This window comes from Dipodomys merriami, unplaced genomic scaffold (assembly GCF_024711535.1).
Source record: "Dipodomys merriami isolate MVZ:Mamm:240054 unplaced genomic scaffold, mDipMer1.0.p SCAF_51, whole genome shotgun sequence".
NCBI lineage: Eukaryota > Metazoa > Chordata > Mammalia > Rodentia > Heteromyidae > Dipodomys > Dipodomys merriami.
The window spans coordinates 4,195,589-4,218,339 of record NW_027206080.1 but is presented as its reverse complement, the minus strand read 5'-3'; the positions used below and the strand labels follow the sequence as shown (position 1 = coordinate 4,218,339).

Here is a 22,751-nt window from a genome sequence, read left to right as displayed (position 1 = left end):
AGCTGGAGGGTCCAGCCCCTCACTGCTGGACAGACACCAGGGAGCCTGGCATGATGGCCAGCAAGACCCAAAGGGGTCCTCAGCAGGGGCCAGAGCACGAGGAAAGGAAGGAGAGCCCCTCCCTTTGCAGGTCCCGAGTCCTCCCAAGACCCAGCAGTTGGCTGTGCATCTATCATCCACTTGTGTGTCTGTCATCCACATGCGCTTCTAGAATCACACATGGTCCTGGGACCCTGTGGACAATGCAGTGTCCTCTCCCCTCAGCCTCCTCCTGAGCCAGCCTAGCTTCTGGCAGCTGCCCTCCTCTGGCCTTGGCAGTGGAGCAGTCACGGCCCTACCCTGCCTCAGCCCACAGCGTGCACAGCTGTGCTGGGTGGAGCCGGTAGGGGTCCCTCTCTGTGTTTGCCTCTGGGCGAGTCCCCTGCCGACTCCCAGGGAGGAGCCCAGTGAACAGGTGGAGGTGAGGCCACTCAGCTGGGCCTCACTGACCAGGGCATGCGGCTCGCGGACACCTGACCTCTGTCTCCTCTACCACTGAGCCCGCCGGGAAGAGCCATGCCTTACCAGCACCGGGCCGCGGGTGCCGGGGCCCATCCAGGGCCCAGGGCTGCACGGCCCATCCACTCCTCAGGACAGAGCTTTGAGGCGCTGAGGCAGGGATGCCTGGGCTCTGGCACGCTGTTTGAGGATGAGGACTTCCCAGCCAGCCACACCTCCCTGTTCTACAGTGAGAGGCCCAGGGTCCCCTTCGTGTGGAAACGGCCAGGGGTGAGTGTCAGGCAGAGGGCAGAGCACGGGCAGCTCTGCAGAGGCGAGGCAGGGGGAGGGCCGGGAGGGCAGACTGGGCATGGCCGCACATGCCCACCTTCTCCGCAGATGGCTTTGCCGTGCAAAGACCAAGGTGGCGTGGATGACATGTGGGCACGGCCCCTGACACCCACTCCCAGCCAGATGCCCAGGGTCCTGGGTGACGGTGATCAGAGCTTTTTCCAAAGGACACAGCTCAGGCCACATGTCCCATGGGAATCCCAGGGCAAAAACCGGAGATGGCCGGGTGTCCATCCTGTGTGCGAGGACTCAAGGGTGACCCTGAACCCCGTGGAGCTGAGGACCACCGGGTGGATCTGAGCCCGGCTGGCAGATGGGGGTGCAGCTGGGAGCTCCCCACCCCCAGAGGACGGCCTGGAGGCGGAGCCCCAGGAGGCGCCAGCTGGGGCTTGGGACGAGATGTCAATATTTGCGGCTCTCCCTCCAGCCCAGCCGCAGCCCTGAACCTCCCGGGTGGAGCCCGCCTGGGAGCAGCTTCCGCAGAGCCAACTGTGTGTGCAAGGAGGGTGGGAGCTGGAGCAGAAGTGGGACTCCGTTGCTCACTCACAGCAGGGGTGGCCATAATGCCAGGGGGCGGCTGCTGGGGTCATTTTGGCCTCGCTGTCCTCTTCTTATCATTAGCGAGTGCCATCTTATTTACCTGAGGCAGTATGCTCACCACAGCCCCTCCTCCCTGTTGCCCAGCGCTGAAGTCACGGCTGGCTGGCGTGTCTGTGTGCAGGGTGGCAGTGGTGATGTTTCTTCTTTTTCTTCTTGAAGCATTGTCTCACTCTCTATAGCCTGCGCTGGACTTGAACTTGTGATTCTCCAGCCTCAGCTTCCCAAGTGCTGGGATGACAGGGTTGAGCCACCGTTCCCAGACTGGAAACTGTTTTACAACAGCTTTTCAAGGCCAGGACCGGAGTACACGGGAGCGGGTGTGTGTGAAGTAGTGAGGTCATCATTGCTAGTTCCTATGGTTCGGCAGAGTGGGGTCTATGTGTATATCCATGCACATATTTATTAGATTGTATGTGCATACCCGTATGGCACATGCATGTACACACATGTGCATGAGCATACAAATGTCTCCTGTGCATCTGTCTCCGCATGAATGTGTGTGCGCACAGGAGTATGTGTGTGTGCACGCACGTCTGAGTATTTGCATGGGTGGATGTATGTATATACACGCATGTGTGCATGAATGTCTATGCATATATGCACATGTTCATGTGTGTTATGTGCACAAAAGCCTTGATGTATTGTACACATGTGTATGTACATGTACATGTATACGTATGTGTGCTATGCCTGTAAACAGATCTGTGTATCTGTGTGTGCACAGATGCCTACAGGCACAGCAAGGCACATGCTCCAGGCTCCATCTATTGGACCTCACACAGGATGCAGTGTGAAGTCCTGTGTCAGTGCTAGTTGGACATGCCGCCCTGAGCACACAGCAGCTTCGTTCTGCAGGGTGAGGTCAGGATGTTGGCAGTGTGGGCGCCCTGTGTGCCAGATGACCAGCCCACCCTGCCAGTTACAACCACCCTGCTGGCCACAGTCACAGGGCCTCCAGCGGGTGTCAGATGACCAGACCACCCTGCTGGCCACAACCACCTTGCCAGCCACAGTCCCAGGGCCTCTGGCGGGTGCCAGATGACCAGATGACCAGACCACCCTGCCGGCCATAGTCACAGGGCCTCTGACAGGTGCCAGCCACCGCCGTGGCCTGCTGGCTTATTCCAGGCCTGGCACACACACAACAGGTGCGCAGTGGCCATGCCAGCCTGCAAGTGGTGTGGGGATTCTTCCCATGGTGGGAACTGCCCGTCGGGATCCCAGAAGAGAGTTCCAGAGAAGTTGGAAGTGCAGGGGGCTGAAGCCAGGCCTGGTCACCTCTGGCCCTGGGCAGCTTTCCCTTCTGCCCAGGGTGCCCCTCAAAGAGCTGAGCTCTCCCTGATGCTCAGTATGAAAAGAAAGCTCCAGCTCAGAGCCAGGTGAGGCAAGCCATGCTGGAGCAGGGAGCAGGGAGCCAAGGTCCCGAGGCCGAGAGCCTCAGCCCCACGGTCAGTCGGTGCTTCAGACAGCGATCGGCACTGGCCCCTGGCATAGCCGGAGCCTGGCTCCCTGCCTGCCCCGGGTGCCATCCCTCAGGGATCTGGGTGACTTCCTGCGATAGAAGAGAGCCAGAGCCAGGGCGCCTCCACTCCTCCTCCCCGGCCCCGGCCCGGCCATTTCCCTCATCACACCAGGTTGCAGTCTCTGTATGCTGCTTTCCTTGTCCCCTCCTGCATGCAGGCCTCAGGCTGCTGCCCTGGTCTCCCCTGCACCCAGGCTGCAGGTGAGTCGGAGCTCAGCCCGAAGGGCAGACAGTGTCACAGACACTCCGCCAGGCCAGCTCCATCCACCAGCCACGCCCACAGTCCCTGACCTGTCCCTGCAAGGTGGCTGCAAGACCACCCATCCCCTCTGCACCCACCCCCTGGACTGAGTGACCCTAGTCCTCCGCCCAGACTCCTGTGCACCCCTCCTGTGGACTTGTTTCCAGAAACTGTTCCATCAGTGTGGACCGGGCAGGCTGGATCCGGGCCTCACTCCAGAGGCTGTTCCTGCTCTCTGTCCATGCTTGAGGACTGGGCCTTGGCATCCCATGGCATCTGTCACCATGGCAGCAAGGGGCAGGGGGCATGCGGGGCGGGGGGCGGGGCCCAGAAGGTGTGTGAATCACTTCTGTGGACACATCTCCACTGTGAGCGGAAGGCGTCTGGTTGCTGTGGGTAGATGGCCTCCCCAGCTCCGCCTTCTTGTCAAACACGAATGTTCAGGGTGGGAGAGTGAGGCAGAAGGGGCGGGGGGGGGGGGGAGGGGGGGAGGGAGACGCAGCCCGGAGCAAACCCAGCACTGCCTGCTCTGCTGGGAGGGAAACAGGAAACATGCTGGACAGGAGTTAGGAGGGGCTGGCACAGTGCTCGCTACTACAATCCCAGCTGCTCAGGAGGCTGAGATTGGGAGGACCATGGTCCCTGGCAAAAACTTACCAAGAGCGCATCTCAGCTGGTGTGCGCCTGCCGCGCCGCGCCAGCCTCTCAGGGGTGAGCAAAGCACTGCAGACTCTGGGGCAGAGCATGCCGTCCTGTCTGAATGATAGCAAAGGCAGAAGGGGCTGGAGGTGCGTCCCCAGTGGTGGAGCATTTGCCAGGCCAAGTTCCAACCCAGTACTGAAAAACAGTGTGGGGAGGGGGCGGTGGTGAGCCCAGTGACCGTGACCGCTGAGAGCTCCAAGGTGGCCCAAGCTGAGGGCAAGGACAGGAGGGCGGAGGGGGACAGGGGAAGAGGAAGATGTGAGGAATGGGGAGGGGGGAGAACATGAGGACAGGAGGACAGGGCTAGGGGGAGGACCAGGGCTGGGGGGAGGACCAGGGCTGGGGGGAGGACCGGAGCTGAGGGGAGGACCAGGGCAGGGGGAGGACCAGGGCTGGGGGGAGGACCAGGGCTGGGGGGAGGACCGGAGCTGAGGGGAGGACCGGAGCTGAGGGGAGGACCAGGGCAGGGGGAGGACCAGGGCAGGGGAGATTTCCGAGAGCAGGGGCTCCCTCCCCCAGGTTTGAGCTGGGTTCATCACTGGCGAGGGACCGTGTCTGCAGACACTGCAGCTCAGGAGGCCTGTGGGGGGTGCTCTCTAGCCCCCCAGTGCTGGGGTCCGCAGAACCTGCGGGGGTGCTGCAGGGATAGAGGTAACCTGGGTCTGGTGCCACATGCCAGCCCTACTCAGAGTCTGTGACATGCTTGTGGCATTCTAAATACTTTCTCAAATGTATGGATTGTATATAATGGCTCCCTGGTATGCCTTTTAACATTTTGGGGTGTGTGTGTGTGTGTGTGTGTGTGTGTGTAATCCATATCTTCCCAGATTATGTATTAGGTATCAATGATTAATATAATACTATGTATAATTATACAAAATACATACATAGTAAGAGGAAATACACTGCTGTGAGATGACATCAACAACTTGTGCACATCTTCTCTATTCATGGCACTGATAAATAAAAGGTGACCCAAACTCAAACCCACAAAAACAGCAGCTGGTGTCTGGGGGTCTCTGGGTGCTGTGGCTGAGTGTCTGTGGGTGTTGTGTCTGAGTGCTGTGTCTGAGTGTTTGGGTGGGTGCTGTGGCTGGGTGTCTGTGGGCCTCTGTCCAGGTATTGTGGCTGGGTATTTGTGGGTGCTGTGTCTGGGTCCTGTGGCTGGGTGTCTGTGGGTGCTGTGGCCACTGGTCCACCATGGCCCAGGGTGGCTGGATCTCTGGGAGAACATGATGCCAGGGTGGAGCTCATTTGGTGAGCTGTATACAGACACCCAGGCTGGGGTCACAACCTCCATGGCCTTGCATTCTTCCCACAGGCCTTCCACGGGAAGGGGCTGGGGGTATTCCTGCTCCCTTCTTAAGACTTCATGCTGCAGACTCCACTAATGATGCTCTTGTTCCTCCAGGAAATTGTAAAAAACCCAGAATTCATTCTTGGAGGGGCCACCAGGACTGACATCTGCCAGGGGGAGCTGGGTGAGTGGGTGGGGTTGTGAGGGTCAGCGGGTGAGCTGTGGGTTCAGTGGGTGAGCTGTGGGGGTGAACAGGGTGCTGGGTCAGTGGGCGGGGCTGTAGGGGTCAGTGGGTGAGCTGTGGGGTCAGTGGGGTGGGGTTGTTTGCTGTGGTCCTGCTCCAGGGTTGGGTGAGCATTGGTGACACCAGCTGGGCGCTCCACATGGTAGGTGCTGATCTGGAACCTGCAGAGCATGGAAGGCAAATGCAGCCACGGTGGAGCTGCTTCTGTGGATTCCCAAACCACACCGGGGTTTTGGAGAGCCAGGAGGCCCCACCAGGCTCATTCTGAGAGCCTCTGCCCCGGGGGCCAGCGTCAGCCTTGGTCCTCAGGAAGGGCAGCCACAACTGAGCAGGGAGGCGGGAGGGAGGGAGCAGCGCGCTGGTGTTGCACTCTCTGGGCGCCACATTTCCAAGTCGCTGACAGGGGACACTGGTCAGGGCCCAGTGTGACCTAGTCTTGGCCCTGCAGGGGACTGCTGGCTGTTGGCCGCCATCGCCTCCCTCACTCTGAATGAGAAAGCGCTGGCCAGAGTGGTTCCCCAGGACCAAGGCTTCGGCCCTGGCTATGCCGGCATATTCCACTTCCAGGTAGGGGTCCTGGGTGGTGGGTCTGCCCTGGGTAGGGGTGGGGGGATCGGGCCCCCTGTGCCCCATTCTAGAGAGTCACACAGGCCCCACAGGAGTTGGCACAGCGCTGCACCCAGTAGGCCTCAGACACCTCTGCCAGGTGCCATGGTGAGTGGTGGGAACTCCCCCACACGCAGGTGACCGGGATACTGGGCAGACTGAGCCTGACTAACACGGGCAGGCGGAGCCGACCAGGACAGTCACCGGGGACACCAAGCAGGCGGAGAGAGCTCAGGGCACCCAGCCAAGCTGTGTCCACACCTCTGGGGCCACTGCACCTGACCCTGACTGATGTCCTCCTCTTCCTTTTCTCCCTCCTCCTCCTTCTCTCCTTCCTTCTCCTCCCTTTCTTCTTCCTCTTCTTTCTCCTCATCTTCATTCTGTTCCTCCTCCTCCCTCCTTCCTCTTCTTCCTCCTCTCCCTTCTATTTCTTCTCCTCCCTTTTCCATATTCTCCTCTTCCTCCTCATCCTCTTCCTCCCCTCCTCTCCACCCTCTTCCTCTTCATCTTCCTCCTCTTCTCCCCCTCCTCACTTCCAGTGTGACAGTGAGTCTCAGAGCTGGGATCTGTGGTGGGCCCAGCATGAGGCTGAGTAGACAAAGCCCCATCTGATGCTTTGCATGGTGCCCGCATGGGACTGCCCGGGACGGCCAGGGGAGGGGCCTGCCTGCACCTCCATGCACCTGGTGTGACTATCCGTCCATCTCTCCTCTCCCCAGCACAGTCCTGCACCTTCATGCACCTCAGTGTGGCTGTCCTTCCATCTCTCCTCTCCCTGGCACAGTCCAGGATGGCCAGGGGAGGGGTCTGCACCCCCATGCACCTCGGCGTGACTGTCCTTGCATCTCTCCTCTCCCCGGCACAGTTCTGGCAGCACTGTGAGTGGCTGGATGTGGTGATCGATGACAGACTGCCCACCTTCCGGGACCGGCTGGTCTTCCTCCACTCTGCAGACCACAACGAGTTCTGGAGCGCCCTGCTAGAGAAAGCATATGCCAAGTGAGGCTGGCTCCCAGGGGTGCAGGCCCTGCCCCTCACCAGTGGCTCTTCAGTGAGACCAGGCCCCACCTCCCAGCCATTGAGACCCAGGCCCCGCCCCTCACCAGCCAGTGAGATCCAGGCCCCACCCCTCTCCAGCTGCTCTGTAGTGAGACCCAGGCCCTGCTCCTCACCAGCTCTGCTCTGCAGTGAGACCCAAGCCCCGCCCCTCACCAGCTGCTCTGCAGTGAGAACTGGCAGGACTTGGCCAGAAGGAGCTGTGGGGCTGGGCAGGGCCAAGGAATGAGGTGCCCCAGACAGCCTAAGCTAGATCACAGTAGAACAGCAAAATAAAGAAAGCAACATTGGATCATAAACTGATGTCAAGATAAATACCAAGGAATCCATACTGCTTTTAATAGATGATTGAATAGAGGAGGGCAGATCCAAACCCATCAGCCATGTTTTTCACCCCCAGCTACGTGCAGCACCATTGCAGCAGCTACACAGAGGAGGGGGACACACCGTGAGGTCTCTGGAGCCAGCTATGCTCCCCACACACCCCATCTGTGGTTGCAGGCTGAATGGCAGCTATGAGGCCCTGAAGGGTGGCAGTGCAATGGAGGCCATGGAGGACTTCACTGGGGGCGTGTCCGAGAACTTCCAGACCAGAGAGGCCCCAGAGGATCTCCATGCCATCCTGGGGAAGGCCCTGAAACAAGGCTCCCTGCTAGGCTGCTCCATCAACGTAAGTCTTGCCGCCCCTGTCCAGGCACCATGCTAGCCTGGGCTCCTCCATGGGGCCCAGGTCCCATGCAGGGGGGCACCAGCCCTGAGATAGGTACTGGCATTTACTTCTTAAATTAAAACAAATTTTAGTCTGTGCATTCTGTATTAGAATGTTAAGGTACCCTTGCTGCCAGGTGGAATGGGTCTGAGGCATGCTTATCTCTCCTTCCAACCAAGTCCTATCCCTGCCCCACCCTGCCTGAGCCCCTCTGCCTGCCACACCTCTGCTCACACAGCAGACTCTCAAATGGAACACAACCAGGCAAGGCTGGCTTGATTTCCGTAAAGGGAGCCCTACCACATGCGTTCTGAGACTTGTTTCTTTTTCTCATGTACCAGGAACAAATATCAAGTCAGTAGACACCTAACATTCCTTTCTAACATTACCTCATCTTTTTTTAAAAAATCTATTCAAGGTTTCTTTTTCCTCTGTAATTAACCTTGGGGATCTGGTTTTTTGCTGATGAACTTGCCCATCTCCCTGCACATCCCGTCTGTGACACAGTCGGTGAACTTTTTCACCTTCCCTGCAAGTCCCATCTGTGACACAGTTGGTAAACATGTCCATCTCCCTGCACGTCCTGTCTGTGATGGTCGGCTGTTGCAGTGGCATAAGCCCCTCAGCATACCCTGGGCATAGGCGATTGTGTGGTTGTTTGTCTCATGATACACTGCATGGTGTGATGTCTAGATTCAGCTTGGGGGTAGAAAGTAATTCATTGCTAAGAATAAGGGTATCCTGCCTGGGAAAAGGCCATGTCCCACTGAGAAGTATCTTAGGCGTGTTCTGTGCCTCCCACATGTCCACCCTGGGGGCAAAGAGCTGGTGGATGTGACATGGCCACCCCTGGGGGGAGGGGAGAGCTGGTGGATGTGACAGATAGGGATGGATTGCCTTGTACAATAGATCTGATGCTGCTCTTTCAATTTTAGATAAGAAATGCTGCTGATTCTGAAGCCAGGACACCACTGGGTCTTATCAAGGGTCATGCCTACACCGTGACAGGAATTGACCAGGTGGGAGCAAGACATGCCACACAGAGATGGAGAGATGGGAGGACTGGAGCAGCACCCACATGGGTGCAGTGGCCCCTTGGTGCCCACTCAGTGTGTCTAGTAATGCAAACACCTCTGAGACATTTTAGAGGAGGGAGGGAAGGAGGGAGGGTAGGAATGATGCTACATGAGAAGTATAGGAAGGAAGATTTCAGCACAAGCTGTCCCTAGGTGAAATCTGAGACCCTATCTGAAAAATAACTAGAGCACAAAGGCCCAGGACCACGTTTCCAGTAGCAGAGCACCTGCCTAGCAAGTACAAGCCCCAGAACTCCAACAGCTGTACCATGATTTTATGAAAAATATCATCAGCATCCTTTAGCCACGAGGCCTTTGGTACAGACCTGCAGGCAGAGGAGCCCAAGGTGCCTCTTCACATTTCCTTCATGCTTTTCCCTTCTAGGTAATCGTCCAAGGCCAGAAGATCGAGCTAATCCGGATCCGAAACCCCTGGGGCCAAGTGGAGTGGACTGGGCCATGGAGTGACAGGTCAGTGGCCGTCCCTCTGGCTGGCTCCCAGGACACAGGAGGTCAGGCCTGAGTGGGGCTTGGCTGCTCTGCAACTCTCCCTAGCTCCTATCCGGGGTGTACCCTGCCTCTGGGGTTCCCTGCTTTCTACAGGAAGGTCCTACAGGACCTCAGGTGACGTGCAACCTGAGGGCCCACCGTAGTCAAAATTGGTCCTCAGAAAAGGCATATGATGGGGTTCAGTGGGCCCTGGTTGGAAGGGGGTCAGCTTCAGCAGTGTCTCTCACCCGTGACAATGGCTCACTTGACTTGGAGGTGGGGCACTGCTGTCCCGGCCTAGTCCTGCCCTGATCACCTGTCCTGGCTTCTGCCTGCTCTGATTCTAAGGCACTGGCAGGGAGGGAGTCAGACCACATGTGAAAGGAGGGAAGAGATTGGCCTTCTTTTCCTGGAAGAAATGGAAAGACCAGAAAAACATTAAAGCCAAAAAGCAGAGTGTATCATGTCACCATGCAACAAGGACTGACACCCACCAAGACTGATATCCACCAGGACTGCCACTCACTGCGACTGAAACCCGCCAGGACTGACACCCACCAGAACTGACATCCACCAGGGCTGACACCCACTGCCACCCACTGCACCATGTGGGCCCAGTGCCACAGCACAGATGACTGAACTTGATTGACTATAGCTCCCCCCATCTAAGGTCTTGCCTTCAATCAACATTTGCCCTAACATTCTAGGAATAACTAAGGAATAAATAACAGGAATAAATCCTAAGTTTCGGTGTCAGGCAGTCTGGTGGTGTGATGGAACCACGTGCTCACCTCTCACTGAGCCTTGGTACTCACACCAAGGGCCACCCGTGTGTGCGCCCTGGCGATGCTTATTTTACTTAGTAATGACCCAAACGCAAGAGTGGTGACACGGAACTCAGACAAGCCAGAGAGAAGCCATCCAGTGCTTCCTCTAAGTAAAACAGCGTTATATCCGAGGATGCTAAGACCAATGGGACAATGAAAGAGGAAAAAGAGAGAACTAGCGCGTTCACGTAGCTTGCCCTGAGGTATAACTGCTGCAGCGTGCCTTTGTCGTAACCTGACAATCACTGGCAGATGTGCACAGGAAATGCAGAGAACATGCAAGAGTATCTTCTTACTGGTTTAGAAACCTGAGGGTAGAGCCTCGGGATAGGGCGGCCATTGTTTTGAGGCCAAGTGTGGATGGCAGCAAGCACTGGCCTCAGTGGTGCTGGTGGTGCTACTCATCACCAGCTCTTCCCCAGAGCCTGACATCCAAAGTATCTGGAGGGGCTGTGACCTCCGGCCCCACAGCAAGCAGCAGAGGGGAGGGGCTGTCGGCTGACTCCTAGCCGCAACTCTCTTGCAGTCCTGGCTGGATTGTCTGCTGTGGCTGGTCTGCCGTGGCCGGTCTGCCATGGCTGGTCTGCTGTGACCTACCTGGGAAGCCCCTGAGCTGGGTTGTCCATCACTGCACGGGGAGGCGAGTTTTCTTCCCAGCCTCGTGTGGGCCAGCACCAGGTGGTCTCCTCAGCCTGGGCATGTGTGAGCACTCACGGGGCAGCATGAGTCCCCCGTGTTGCACACGGCAAGGTTCCTGGAGGGTTCTCAGCACTCCAGGCTGAGTCCCTGTTCCGTCACCCCCAGCTCCCCTGAGTGGCACTCCATAGACCTGGCCGAGCAGACGCGCCTGTGCCACACTGCTCTGGATGACGGAGAGTTCTGGTACAGTGCTCCTCCTTTCCGCCCCGTGTTGGTCGTTGGTGGGTGGGCCCCAACCCGTCAGCGATGCTAGAACCTGCCTTCGGGACGCGTCTCGGATGTGGCCACTGCTGGCTGCCACCGGGCTGTGGCCTGGCCGAGCCAAGTCCCACCAAGCTGTACCCTTAGCTTTTTTGTTCTAGCATTTTCCCTCCCCTTCCCCACCCTACACCTACCCTCCCTTTCCCGGGGGAGGTCATGTCCCACCCCGTCCACTGCCCAGCAGGATGGCGTTTGAGGATTTCAAGGCCCATTTCGACAAAGTAGAGATCTGCAACCTCACGCCAGATGCCCTGGGGGACAACGCCCGGCACGGGTGGGAGGTGACCGTCCACCAGGGGAGCTGGGTCCGAGGCTCCACCGCCGGCGGCTGCCGCAACTTCCTGGGTATGTGGTCTGCCTCTCCCTCTCCCTCTCCCTCTCCCTCTCCCTCTCTCTTTGCCCACCATTCCCAGGTGTCTAGCCCACACTGGAGTGTCAGTTGGTGGTGTTGGAAGCAAGCTGTGAGGGTGGCTGGGGAAGGGACCTGGAGGGGATGAGCCCCAGCGCCTGGGTTACTCTCTAGAGCAGCAGTGGCAGGACCAGGCTGGCGGTCATCCCACGGAGCTGAAGAGCTCTACCTCCCCAGGCCATTTGCTTGTACTCCATGCGCCACTGCTTTCTGTGTTGACTGCTTTCTCCACTGGTTTCTTCTTTGTCTTTCTTTTGGGGGGCGGAAGGAAGTCTGAAACTGGGACTTGAACTCAGTACCCGTTACTTTGGCTTGTTGGCTGGTGCTCTACCCACTAAGCCATACCTCCAGCCCCAATGGTTGCAGGGCCAGCTGCACGGGAGCTTCTGAGAACAGTCCTAAGAACCAGGGAGCAGAGTGCTCAGCTCCTCAAACCAAACCGGCAATCCCTGGAGGAGCTGATGCTGCTCTGGGCAGCAGGCTTGGGGCAGCTCTACTCCGACTGCAGTCAGCACTGTGGCCACCAGAGGGCGGCAGAGGACCTGCTCACCTCCCAGAGTAGAAAAATAGCTGAGCAGACCCTGGAGAGCACGGGGAAGGTGTCTGGGAAATAGCTCCAAAGAAGGCAGAAATAGTCCAGCACCAGTGGCTCACACCTGTAATCCTAGTTACTCAGGAGGCTGAGATCTGAGGATCCAGGTTCAAAGCCATCCCGGACAGGAAAGTCCACAAGACTCTTTTTTTTTTTTTTTGGTCCGGTCGTGGGGCCTGGGCACTGTCCCTCAGCTCTTCAGCTCAAGGCTAGCGCTCTACCACTTGAGCCACAGCGCCACTTCCGGCTTTTTTCTTTTTGCTTATGTGGTGCTGAGGAATTGAACCCAGGGCCTCAGGCATGCAAGGCAAGCACTCCACCACTGAGCCACCTTCCCAGCCCCACAAGACTCTTATCTCCAATAAATCACTCAGAAAACCGGAAGTAGCAGTGTGGCTCAAATGGTAGAGTGCTCACCTTGAGCTGAAGAGCTGAGGGACAGCGCCCAGGCCCACAGTTCAAGTACCAGGATTAGTACCAAAAAAAAAAAGGAAGAAGAAGAAGAGGGGCTGGGAAGGTGGCTCAGTGGTAGAGTGCTTGCCTCACATACATGAGGCCCTGGGTTCAATTCCTCAGCACCACATAAGCAGAAAAAGCTGGAAGTAGAGCTGTGGCTCTCAAGTGGTAGAGCGCTTGCCTTGAGCTGAAGAGCTGAGGGACAGTGCCCAGGCCTAGAATTCAGGTCCCATGACCAAAAAAAAAAAAGGGTGGAAATAAAAAGGCAGGGCTCCAAGACCTCACTGGGGACAAGTGCTGACAGGGAAAGGGGGCTGATGGAAACAGGAAGAGAAAGCCATTTTTTAAGGCTAGGCAGACCTCATGAGAGTGCAGGGCAGTGTGTGTGTGTGTGTGTATGTGTGTGTGTGTGTGTGTGTGTGTGTGGTTTTTGCTTTCCTTTCTGCATTCAAGCAGGGACAATCATATCTCCCGTTCAAATGGCAGACACCTTCTGGACCAACCCACAGATAAAACTGTCCCTGTCTGAGAGGGACGAGGGCCAGGAGGGGTGCAGCTTCCTCGTGGCCCTCATGCAGAAAGACCGAAGGAAGCTCAAGAGGTTTGGTGGCAGCATGCTCACCATCGGCTACGCCATTTACCAGGTAGGCACAAGGCTCACATTCCCGGGCAGTGGTGAGGCTTGGGGTGTCCGTCTGTGCGTCCTCCCTGGTCAGAGGCCCAACCCCCAACCCGCTGTGACTGAGGATGTGAGCCCGGCACACTCCTGCAGCCATGCTTCTGTTGCAGTGCCCGGGCACGGCTGGACGCCTGAGCAGGGACTTCTTCAGGTACCACGCCTCGCTGGCCAGGAGCAAGGCATTCATCAACCTGCGGGAAGTGTCGGGGCGCTTCCGCCTGCCCCCAGGGGACTACGTTCTGGTGCCCAGCACCTTTGAGCCACACCAGGAGGCGGACTTCTGCCTGAGGATCTTTTCAGAGAAGAAGGCCGTCACCTGGTGAGGGCAGAGCAAGTCAGCCACGCCACAGTACCAACAATGCCCCTCCCTACTGCCACTCCGCTCCAGCAGAGGGGAGATGGCTCAAGATAAAGGAGCCATTTCTGGCCATTTCTTTCCTCTGGAGATCTCCGGGAATGGCAGCACCCCCATCCATCCCAGGAGGGCCTGCCTGCCCAGAGCTGGCCGGAGCGAGCTGTGCCTGAGGCCGCTCCACTCAGGAACTCGCTTCAGTGACAGGAGCTTAGCTTGCATTGGCTCTTCTCTTGCTAAGCAGGAGCAAGGCCGACATTTCCACTCTGCTGGAACTCCATTGGGGATGGGCTTCACGTCCACTTACCATGGGACATCTGAGCACACTGCCTCTTGCAGGCAGTCAGCACAGGAAGCCCAATGTGCCCATCCACAGGCTGCAGTCAGAGCTCCAGGCCCTGACAGGCAGCCTCGGCCCCGCAGAGAGCCTCTGGGCTGAGCCCTGCACAACACTGACACTGTCAGCTCCGTGTTGGTATCAGAACAGACAAGTTGCCGCAGCCTCCCCAGCGTCCTCTTTCCTTCATGCCCCGGGTCTGTGGCTCTGCTCGGGGGGGGGAAGGCGGTGCCTGCTGGCCTGCTGCCGGCCTGGGAGTTGAAGGGGTGGCCTGGGAGGTACACAGCCCCCCACAAGCAGGGCTCCTCTGGCCAGAGGCCTGCACTGCCCCGGGCCCAGCAAGCCACAGATCACATGGCAGCTGCCTGTGTTCCCCCCTGCAGGGACCTGGATGGGAGCGTGGACATCAACCTGCCTTGGGTGAGTCCTCTGGTGCGGCCAGGAGAATGGGGCTCTGCTGAGGGCTCTGAAACCCCTCCTCCTCCTCTCAACCTTGGTGCCTCAAGCTTGGGTCTGACATCAGGGAGCAGCTGGGGGGGGGAGGGTGTCAGACCCTGGGCCTGGGCCTAGGTTTGTGCCTTCTATCCTCCCCACCCCACCCCGCCCCACCCCCTGCTGGCCAGTTCCACCAGGCATTGTTTATCCGGGATTCAGCTCCACCGGAGGCTCACGCACTACTTAAGAAGGGACAAAATGCTTCTAAATTATTTAAAGAAAATAAATCAATGATAAAAGAAGCCACAGCCGCCCAGCAGCCAGGACCTGCCGCTCTGTGCCGCCCTCTGCTGGCCACTGCTGTGGAAAATCCATTTGAGGATCAAATCTCCCATTTGGAGACGGTGGGGCAGGTCACTCCAGCCCAGGGGTGAGACTGAGGGGCATCGGAGTCCCCAAGTGAAAGCCAAGAGGTTCACTGCCTTCAGGGCAGTTGGGAGAGACGATGGGCAAATCCTACGCTGCGGCTCTGTCTTGTGGGACAGGGAACGGTACTGGAGGGACCTTGAGGCCTGTTGTGTTTTCTATGGCCCGAGCCGCCTTGTGAATTCCAGCTGTTCTGCCGTACTGCAGAACAGCTGTTTTCCAGGCTCCTGTTCCTAGAGGGCTCACAGAGGCCGCTGGGATCTCAGACGCCCATTTAGTGTATGATGCCAAGGCAGGATGCTCAGTGCGCGCTCTCACCAGGCATGCCCAGAGCCCTCCTGGCCTCCCCACTGCTCTCCTGCCGCCGGAGGCTGGCCTTGGCATCCTGCGCCTGGCCGGCCTGTGGCTGGCCACAGGAAGTGCCCCACTCCTCGGTCAGTGACCTGGCCAGCGAGCTCCTCCTCCTGATATCTCCTCCTCCCCGCTAATGTGGACTTTGCCTCCTGTGTGCCCTCGGTTATTTCTCAGCCCCCACCGCTGATGCCCCGAGAGTGGGAGACAGAGGAGGAGCGGCAGTTCCGGGCCCTGTTCCAACAGGTTGCTGGTGAGGTGGGTGCCGCAGCTGGGCTCCCTGGGCCGGAGACAGGGCTGGCCTCTTGCAGAAGACTGCGGGGTGGTGGTCTCGTCATCCATGCTTCTATCCAGGGTCCCGAATCACAGCAGGTGCCCTGTCCGGTGTGGCACTGGGGCAGCCCAGGAGCCGGGGCCATCCACTGCCCTCCAGATAGGGGGCAGAGACTGGGGACTTGTGTGGGCTCTGCAAACACCCTCAGCACCTTAGGAGTCCGTTAGGTGGGCTGAGCCTCCTGAAATCAATGTGGCTGTCAAAGAAGGCCGTGCATCTGCCATCGGGGCAGGACCAAGCCTAGAAGTGATGGAGAGCTGTGCGCAGTGGCTCACACCCATAATCCCAGCTACTCCAGAGGCTGAGATCAGGAAGACTGCAGTTTGAAGGCACAAGACCCCCTCTCAACCAATAAGATGCTGGGCACGGCAGTTCATACCTGTCATCCCCGATTCATAAAAGTAGAAATAGAAATATCGAAGTCTAGAACAACCTGCGCAAAAATTGAGACCCTACTTGAAAAATAATGAGACCGGGAAGGACCGGAGGCATGGTTTAAGCAGTAGGGCATCTGCCTGGCAAGCACAAGGCCCTGAGTTCCACCCCCTCCCTGGGGCAGGGCACTGGTGGGGCGTGTGTGTGTGTGTGTGTGTGTGTGTGTGTGTGTGTGTGTTGTGTGTGTGTGTGTGTCTGTGTGTGAAGGGTCCCAGAGAGCCATCATCTCTTCTCACAGGACATGGAGGTGACTGCTGAGGAACTTCAGGATATTTTAAATGCTGTGCTGCAAAAGAGTAAGCGCCACACCCCAGGGTGATGAACGGGGACCAGGGACTGAACAGAGGCACAGAGGCCCCCGCTCCCCAGAACTGTAGACATGTGTCCCCCAGCCGGGCTGACGTGTAGTTGGGCCTTAAAATGCCTGCTGTTCTTCATCTCCCAAAAAGGACACGGCTAGACAGTGGGAAGTTCAAAGCAAAGCAGAAAAGCCTGGTACCAGAGACAGACGTCTCCCATTGCCCACGGACACACACCATCTCCACGGGCTGTGGGTGGGAGAGCAGGTTTGGGGTGGGTGAGGGCATCCACAGCCCTCAAGTTTGCCCGGGCGTGGGAACTCGGTGCTTGGTGCTTCGAGGACCCCGGCTGGGTTACAGTGGATGGCAGCAGATGAGCGCACAGCTCCACACCCATCTTAAATCCTGCCTTATGTTTAGCTCTTCTGAGCAGGCCATTCAACCCACCTCAGAACCCAACTCAGGTCTCTGGGCTTTTGCACACTTGACGGATTCTCTGCAAAGGGCCCCTTGGTGCTCTGCTCCAGTCCTGGGGGCGCCTCATGCCCGCACTGGTGCTGGGCTCTCTGCAGGGGTGGACGGCAGCTGGTCACGTTGGATCAGCAGAGCTGGGCTTTCCTGTGTGATTTCAGAGAAGGACCTCAAGTTCAAGCCCCTGAACGTGCTGTCCTGCAGAGACATCATCTCTCTGATGGATGTATCCTTCCTGGACAGGTGCGGGGTGCGGGGCATGGGCCAGCACACACTTCCCTAGGAAATGCCTGACACCTGTGCTGGAGCTGAGCCAGAATCGGGGCCCCAGGCCGGCATGGGAGAGAGGCGTCTGTACCCCCCCCGCCCCCGCCCCGGAGTCCCACCAGGGCGATGGTGGCTTCTGATTTGTGTTTAGGGACCCAAAAACTCTCACTCCACCTCACCCCTGCGATGCCCAACCTCCCCCCACGGTCACTCACCCCACCCCCACGTCCCACCTCCCCCACCTCCCCCCCGACATCACCCACCCACTCCCACCATCCCCCACCTCCCACCACTGTCCTCCACCCCACTCCCGCATCCCATCTCCCCCCCACCTCCCCCACTGCCATCACCCACCCACCCCCACCATTTCCCTACCAGCCCAGGGGCCTAGGTTAAGGCCTTGTGCCGCTCCTTAACCGAGCTGGCCAGACCAGCGGCAACGGGAAACTGGAGTTTGGTGAATTCCGGGTGTTCTGGGACAAGCTGAAGCAGTGGACGGTGTGTGGCATGTGAAGACCCCCGCCCGGAGGGAGGAAGGGAAGGGCAAAGGGGAAAGGCCAGCCTGGCCTTCCCTCTCCAGCCCCACAGTCACTGGTCGCTGCTGTCCACACTGTGCTGGACATGCTCTTCTCGAGCCTGCCTGTCCCCTCCTGTCCCTCAGAACCTGCCCTGTCTCCTCCTGTTCCCAGAACCTGCCCTGCCCCCTCCTGCCCTCAGACCTGCCCTGTCCCCTCCGGTTCCCCAGGACCTGTTCCTTCAGTTTGACGTGGACAGATCAGGCACCATGTCCTCCTATGAGCTTCGGACTGCGCTGGAGTCTGCAGGTACCACACTGCAGGGAGGGGCTGCTGTGGCACTGGACACATGGCCCGGCAAGTGGCAGGACAGCGGCTGCTGAGCTGAGCTGAGCTGAGCTGGTGCTTCTCAAGGTCAGGGCCTCAGAGGTGCGAGGCCAGCCAGGCTCTGCCCAGGCCTGGTACTGAGTGTGGAGCACCTGGCAGCAGTGTCAGGTGCTTTGTGGGGAAGAAGACGGTAGAAATGCAGATGCCACCTCTGAGAAGGTGCCCAGTGCCCTCCTGGGTGATGGTCCTGTCATCAGAGGGGGGACAGAGCAGGAAACAGAGAGGGGCTCCTCCAGAGAGGACCCCATGCAGGGGGTGGTGCCAGCATCGTGCCCTCAGCCCCATGGTGCCCATGCCCGGGCTCTGAGCATGCCTCCAGCACTGAGCTGGCTCTGGAGTGACTGGCAGGCCTTGGCCTCTGTCTGTGGCTGACATGGACAGCAAGCTCCCTGGCAGGGTTGTGAGCATGCAGGTAGCTGTGCGCAGTGTGGATGGGACACCACTGTCCCTGAAGTGTGAGCTAGAATGCAAACACCCAATGCCATCCCCAAATAACCTGGCCTTCTCAAGACCCTGCACTGACACAAGAGGACAGCAAGGCCCAGAGAAGGAAGCCAGATGCACAGCCGGAGCAGCACCTGGACTCGTTGCTTCCTGCCACCCTCCCTCCCGTGCGGAAGGGGGGTTGCCCTCCCCACAGAGGCACAGTTCACAGGCCATCCAGTCTAAATGTCCCTGGGAAATGGTCAGGATCCCATGCCAGCCCTGAGGTCACCAGCTGTGCACCAGGAAGGGAGCCCCAGAGACCTGGGTACTGCCTCTCCTGCACCTCCAGAAAGCCAGCACACCTGGGCCAAGCTCACCACATGCTGATGCCAGCTCACACTCACATTCCCCACGCATTCACAACACACGCCGTGCACACTACGTGTGCTCACCCACGCACACACTGTGCACACTCACACATTCACAGCACACAACCTGCACACCTACAGTGCTCACCCATGCACACACCGTGCACACCTATATGTTCACAGCACACACCATGCACACCTACATGTTCACACCACAAACTGTGCACACCCACACTGTGCACAACCATGGTGCTCACCCCCCACACACAATCTGCACACCCACATGTTCACAGCACACACTGTGCACACTCAGGTGTTCACAGCTCATACCATGCACATCCATGTGTGTTCACTCACATACCATGCACGCCCATGTGTTCACAGCACACACCGTGCACACCCATGTGTGCTCACCTACACACACCAGCACACACCAGCATACCCATGCACTTGTGTGCTCACACTATTGCATACAGGCTGTATACACATGCTTTGCACACCCATGCAGACACACACCGTGCACACCCAGGCACAGCTGCTGGGAGCTGGTACTCTGCCGGGCAGAGAGCATCAGCTCCTTTCGGCTGTCTACCTGGTGTTCCAGGAGACCCTGAGGCTGGCCACTCGGTGGCCCACGTGGCAGCCTGATCCTGTCTCCTGCAGGCTTCCGGCTGAGCAGCCACCTCCTGCAGCTGGCCGTCCTCAGATATGCTGATGAGGCACTACAGCTGGACTTCCACGACTTCCTCCACTGCTTGGTCCGCCTGGAGAATGCGAGCCGTGAGTGTCCCGCACAGGGAACAATACTTGGGGTTCCTTAAAAAGTGTGATATGAGAAACTGGGGTACAAGTCATGGAGACATGGAGGGTGCTTGCTTAGATTACATCCTATCCCAGTATGAGAGAGAGGGAGAGGGAAAGAGAGAGGGAGGGAGAGAGGGAGGAAGGGAGGGAGAGAGAGGGGGGAAAGGGAGAGGGAGAGAGAGAGAGGCTGAGAGAGAGAGAGGAAGGGAGGGAGGGAAAGAGGGAGGGAGGGAGGGAGGGAGGGAGGGAGAGAGAGAGAGAGGGAGAGGGAGAGAGGGAGAGAGAGAGCGCATGCTAGCATGATGAGGCTGCACAGCAAACCCTTGGGTGTCTGGACCCTGAGGCCCCGGCGCTCTCTGCTCCCTACACCTGTGTTTCTTCCTCTGTGCTCCTCTAAACACGCACTTCTTCCCCATGAATTGTCAGCACATCTGAGACACTGTGTCCTTTGGGTGCAATGTCTCCAGCCAGTAGTTGCTTGAGCACAACAGCACGCAGTCGGCTTCTCTAACAAAACTCAGCCAGCTGTATCTTGCTCTTACTTGAGGATACAGGGTCTGCACTGCATCCGCCTTGTGCTTGGCAGTCGGCTCTCCTCGTCTTTGCTCTGCTCCCTACACTTGGCCCCCACCCCGTGCCAGCCCACACAGCCCTTGCACGGGGACTTGCAAGAGACTGAACAGCTTTGGTGCCTGCAGAATTGCACGCGCACACGCTGTTTCCCAGGGCTCCACAGAGTCCACTAGAGTCTCAGCCATCCACAGGCTCCCAGACCAGAGGCACTCAGACCCCCACTGGCTCCCGGGGCCAATGCCTTCCTCATCTCTCCCAGCAGGGGTGTTCCAGGCTCTCTGTACGAAGGAAAAGGACTTTATTCAGCTCCACATAAATGAGGTAGGACACCAGGCCTCTCTGAGGGACTGATGCCCCAAGAATTTGTCCTCTCGGCTGTGGATTTCATCATAAAAGCCATCTTCATCACAGCCACAAGCTGAGGGACAGTAGCAACTCCATTTTACACTGGTGGAAACTGAGGCAGAGAGTGATCCATGGCATCAAAGAGAGCACAGAAAACCTGCTCCCTTTCCATCTTTTCCTTTTGGGACTTGGGCTCCTCCCTGCCTGCCAGCCAGCTAGGGAGCACCACGTCCCTCCTCCTCGCCTCCCCCCAGCAATGCACGACGGTCCAGGTCCAGGCCTCGAGGCCTGCGGGAGCATAGCACTGTTCCTCTGCGGATGGACGCCAGGGTGGGACGGGAGCTCCCTCACAAAGGCTTGGGGCCTGAGGAACTTGCCGTGTGGTGGGCTAGGGATTTATGTTGGGCTTCAGGGCGAGGCAAATTTGCTGACATGATGATGTGGTGGGAAAGCTCCCAGGACGCAAGCAAGCTGCAGCCACTACTGGGGCTGGCAGGATGCAGCCTCAGCGCCCTGTCCCTTTCTCCCTTTCCAGTTCATCAACTTGACCATGAACGTTTGAGGCGGGGACACAGCCTGTCCCGTGGAGCCTCGGGACCTCCAGGGCAGACCTAAAGCCTCTTCTCCTGCAGCCTCTCCTCCTGCAGCCTCTCCTCCCCTCCCTCGCTTGACCCTCCTCCTGCAGCCTCTCCTCCCCTCCCTCGCTTGACCTGGAAGAATCAGTTTGCTGCATCTTTTGATTTTGGTGCTACTTCTTTAAAGAAAAAGAAAAAAAAGGAAACACACAAAAACACAAACACTGCCTTAGAAGAACCAGTGGTATCACCTGTGCCTCACCCAGCGCCCACTGGGACTTGCCTTCCTGGCCTCCTCCTTCCCGGCCTTCACCCGTAACCCGGCCTCCCCCCTCTCCTCCCAGCAGTAATTCAAGTTCCATCTGCCAGAATCCTGATGCCAGTGTGGCTCAGTCACCATAGTGCATGGTCCTCCATAAAACTCAAGGCTTCTGTCACTGTGTGACCGCATGATTGTGTATGTGTAGGTATCTGTGTGAGAGCTAAAAGCTGAGAAGTCACAGCTCTGAGAAGAGAGGACCAACATGGAAATCTTGATTCCATTGTCTGGAGCTGATGATGCAGACAAAGTCTGTCCACTCTCAACCATCTTTGTGTCCAAAGTTTGAGTCAGAAAGGGCCAAAGACTGTGTGACTCCTCCTCGGAGTCCAGGCTCTGCTCAGACCTGCTGCATCCATCCCTTCCGAGAATGGAGAAGCTGGGCTGGAGTAAGACGGACTCAGACACGCCAGGTCCACTGCTTTAGGGATAAGCTGTGGCAGAGGAGGCAGAACATGAGTGGCGGGACGCAGAGAGGGAGGGGGAGGGGGAGAGGAGGAAGAGCACATCACCAGCAGAACTCCCTCCAAACCCCGACTCAATCAAGGGCAGACCTTGCAATTCCCAAAACCACATGGATGTAACTGCAGGAAGACACACAGGCCAACCATCAGAGAACAAAGTGCTACCTTATACATTACCAAGGCAGAAGTCCTTGAACAGCCCCACCACCAATTCGTTTATAGAACTCATCCCAGAAATAATGAGAGGTATTTATTTCCAAAGTACAAGGAACATTTCCCAGGTTAGACCATGTGTTGGGCCAGGTTTTAAATAATTTAAGTCATTCAGAATATGTTCTCCTGCCACAAAGGAAATAAAATAGAAGGTAAAGCAGGAAAATTTGGAAATCCTCCATTTTTCAGGAATTAATACATTTCTAAAAAGCCTACACTTCTGAAAAGTTTGAAGAGGAAGAAAATGGCAGTGGAAATTATAGCTACTTTAAGCTTAACAGAATAAAAATCTAACACATCAAAATTAAGTTTTAAAAAAAGTTAATGTAGGATCTTTTAAAAAGCAGAAAATTCTCAAATTGGTTGTTAGCGTCTATCTTAACAAGAAAGGGGGAAAGATTAGACCCAAGAAGACAGAAGGAAAACAAAAATCAGAACAGAAATCTACTAATTAAGAAACAGAAATAGAAAAAAAACAGAAATAGAAAAAAAAATCAAGGCAAGGAAAAGTTGGTTCTGGGAAAAAAACCAACAAAATTGATCAGTGTGTGTGTGTGTGTGTGTGTGTGTGTGTGTGTGTGTGTGTGTGTGTGTGTGTGTGTGTGTGTGTGTGTGTGTGTGTGTGTGTGTGTATTTGCTGGTCCTGGGGCTTGAACTCAGGGCCTGGGTGCTGTCCTTGAACCTCTTTGTGCTCAAGGGGCTCTATCACCTGAGCCACAACACCACTTCTGGCTTTTCTGAGTAGTTTATTGGAGATACGAG

The 22,751-nt window shown here is 57.4% G+C and overlaps 1 protein-coding gene across 2 annotated transcripts; it reads left to right on the top strand.

Moving 5' to 3' along the window:
- Positions 1-492: 492 nt before the first annotated feature.
- Positions 493-22,272, top strand: Capn9 (calpain 9). Of its 2 annotated transcripts, none has more exons than XM_069998315.1 (20): positions 493-768; positions 5,305-5,374; positions 5,883-6,001; positions 6,906-7,039; positions 7,598-7,766; positions 8,741-8,824; positions 9,267-9,352; positions 11,002-11,079; positions 11,342-11,502; positions 13,101-13,258; positions 13,404-13,612; positions 14,366-14,402; positions 15,372-15,452; positions 16,202-16,259; positions 16,895-16,959; positions 17,430-17,498; positions 17,746-17,824; positions 19,360-19,476; positions 20,336-20,394; positions 20,954-22,272. In XM_069998315.1, the coding sequence occupies exons 1-20, from the start codon at positions 556-558 to the stop codon at positions 20,978-20,980; spliced, it is 2,073 nt and encodes a 690-aa protein (XP_069854416.1). In that variant the 5' UTR covers positions 493-555; the 3' UTR covers positions 20,981-22,272. The 2 variants fall into 2 exon arrangements, with proteins under 2 accessions (XP_069854416.1, XP_069854415.1); XM_069998314.1 differs by having other exon boundaries at positions 20,333-20,394.
- Positions 22,273-22,751: the final 479 nt, after the last annotated feature.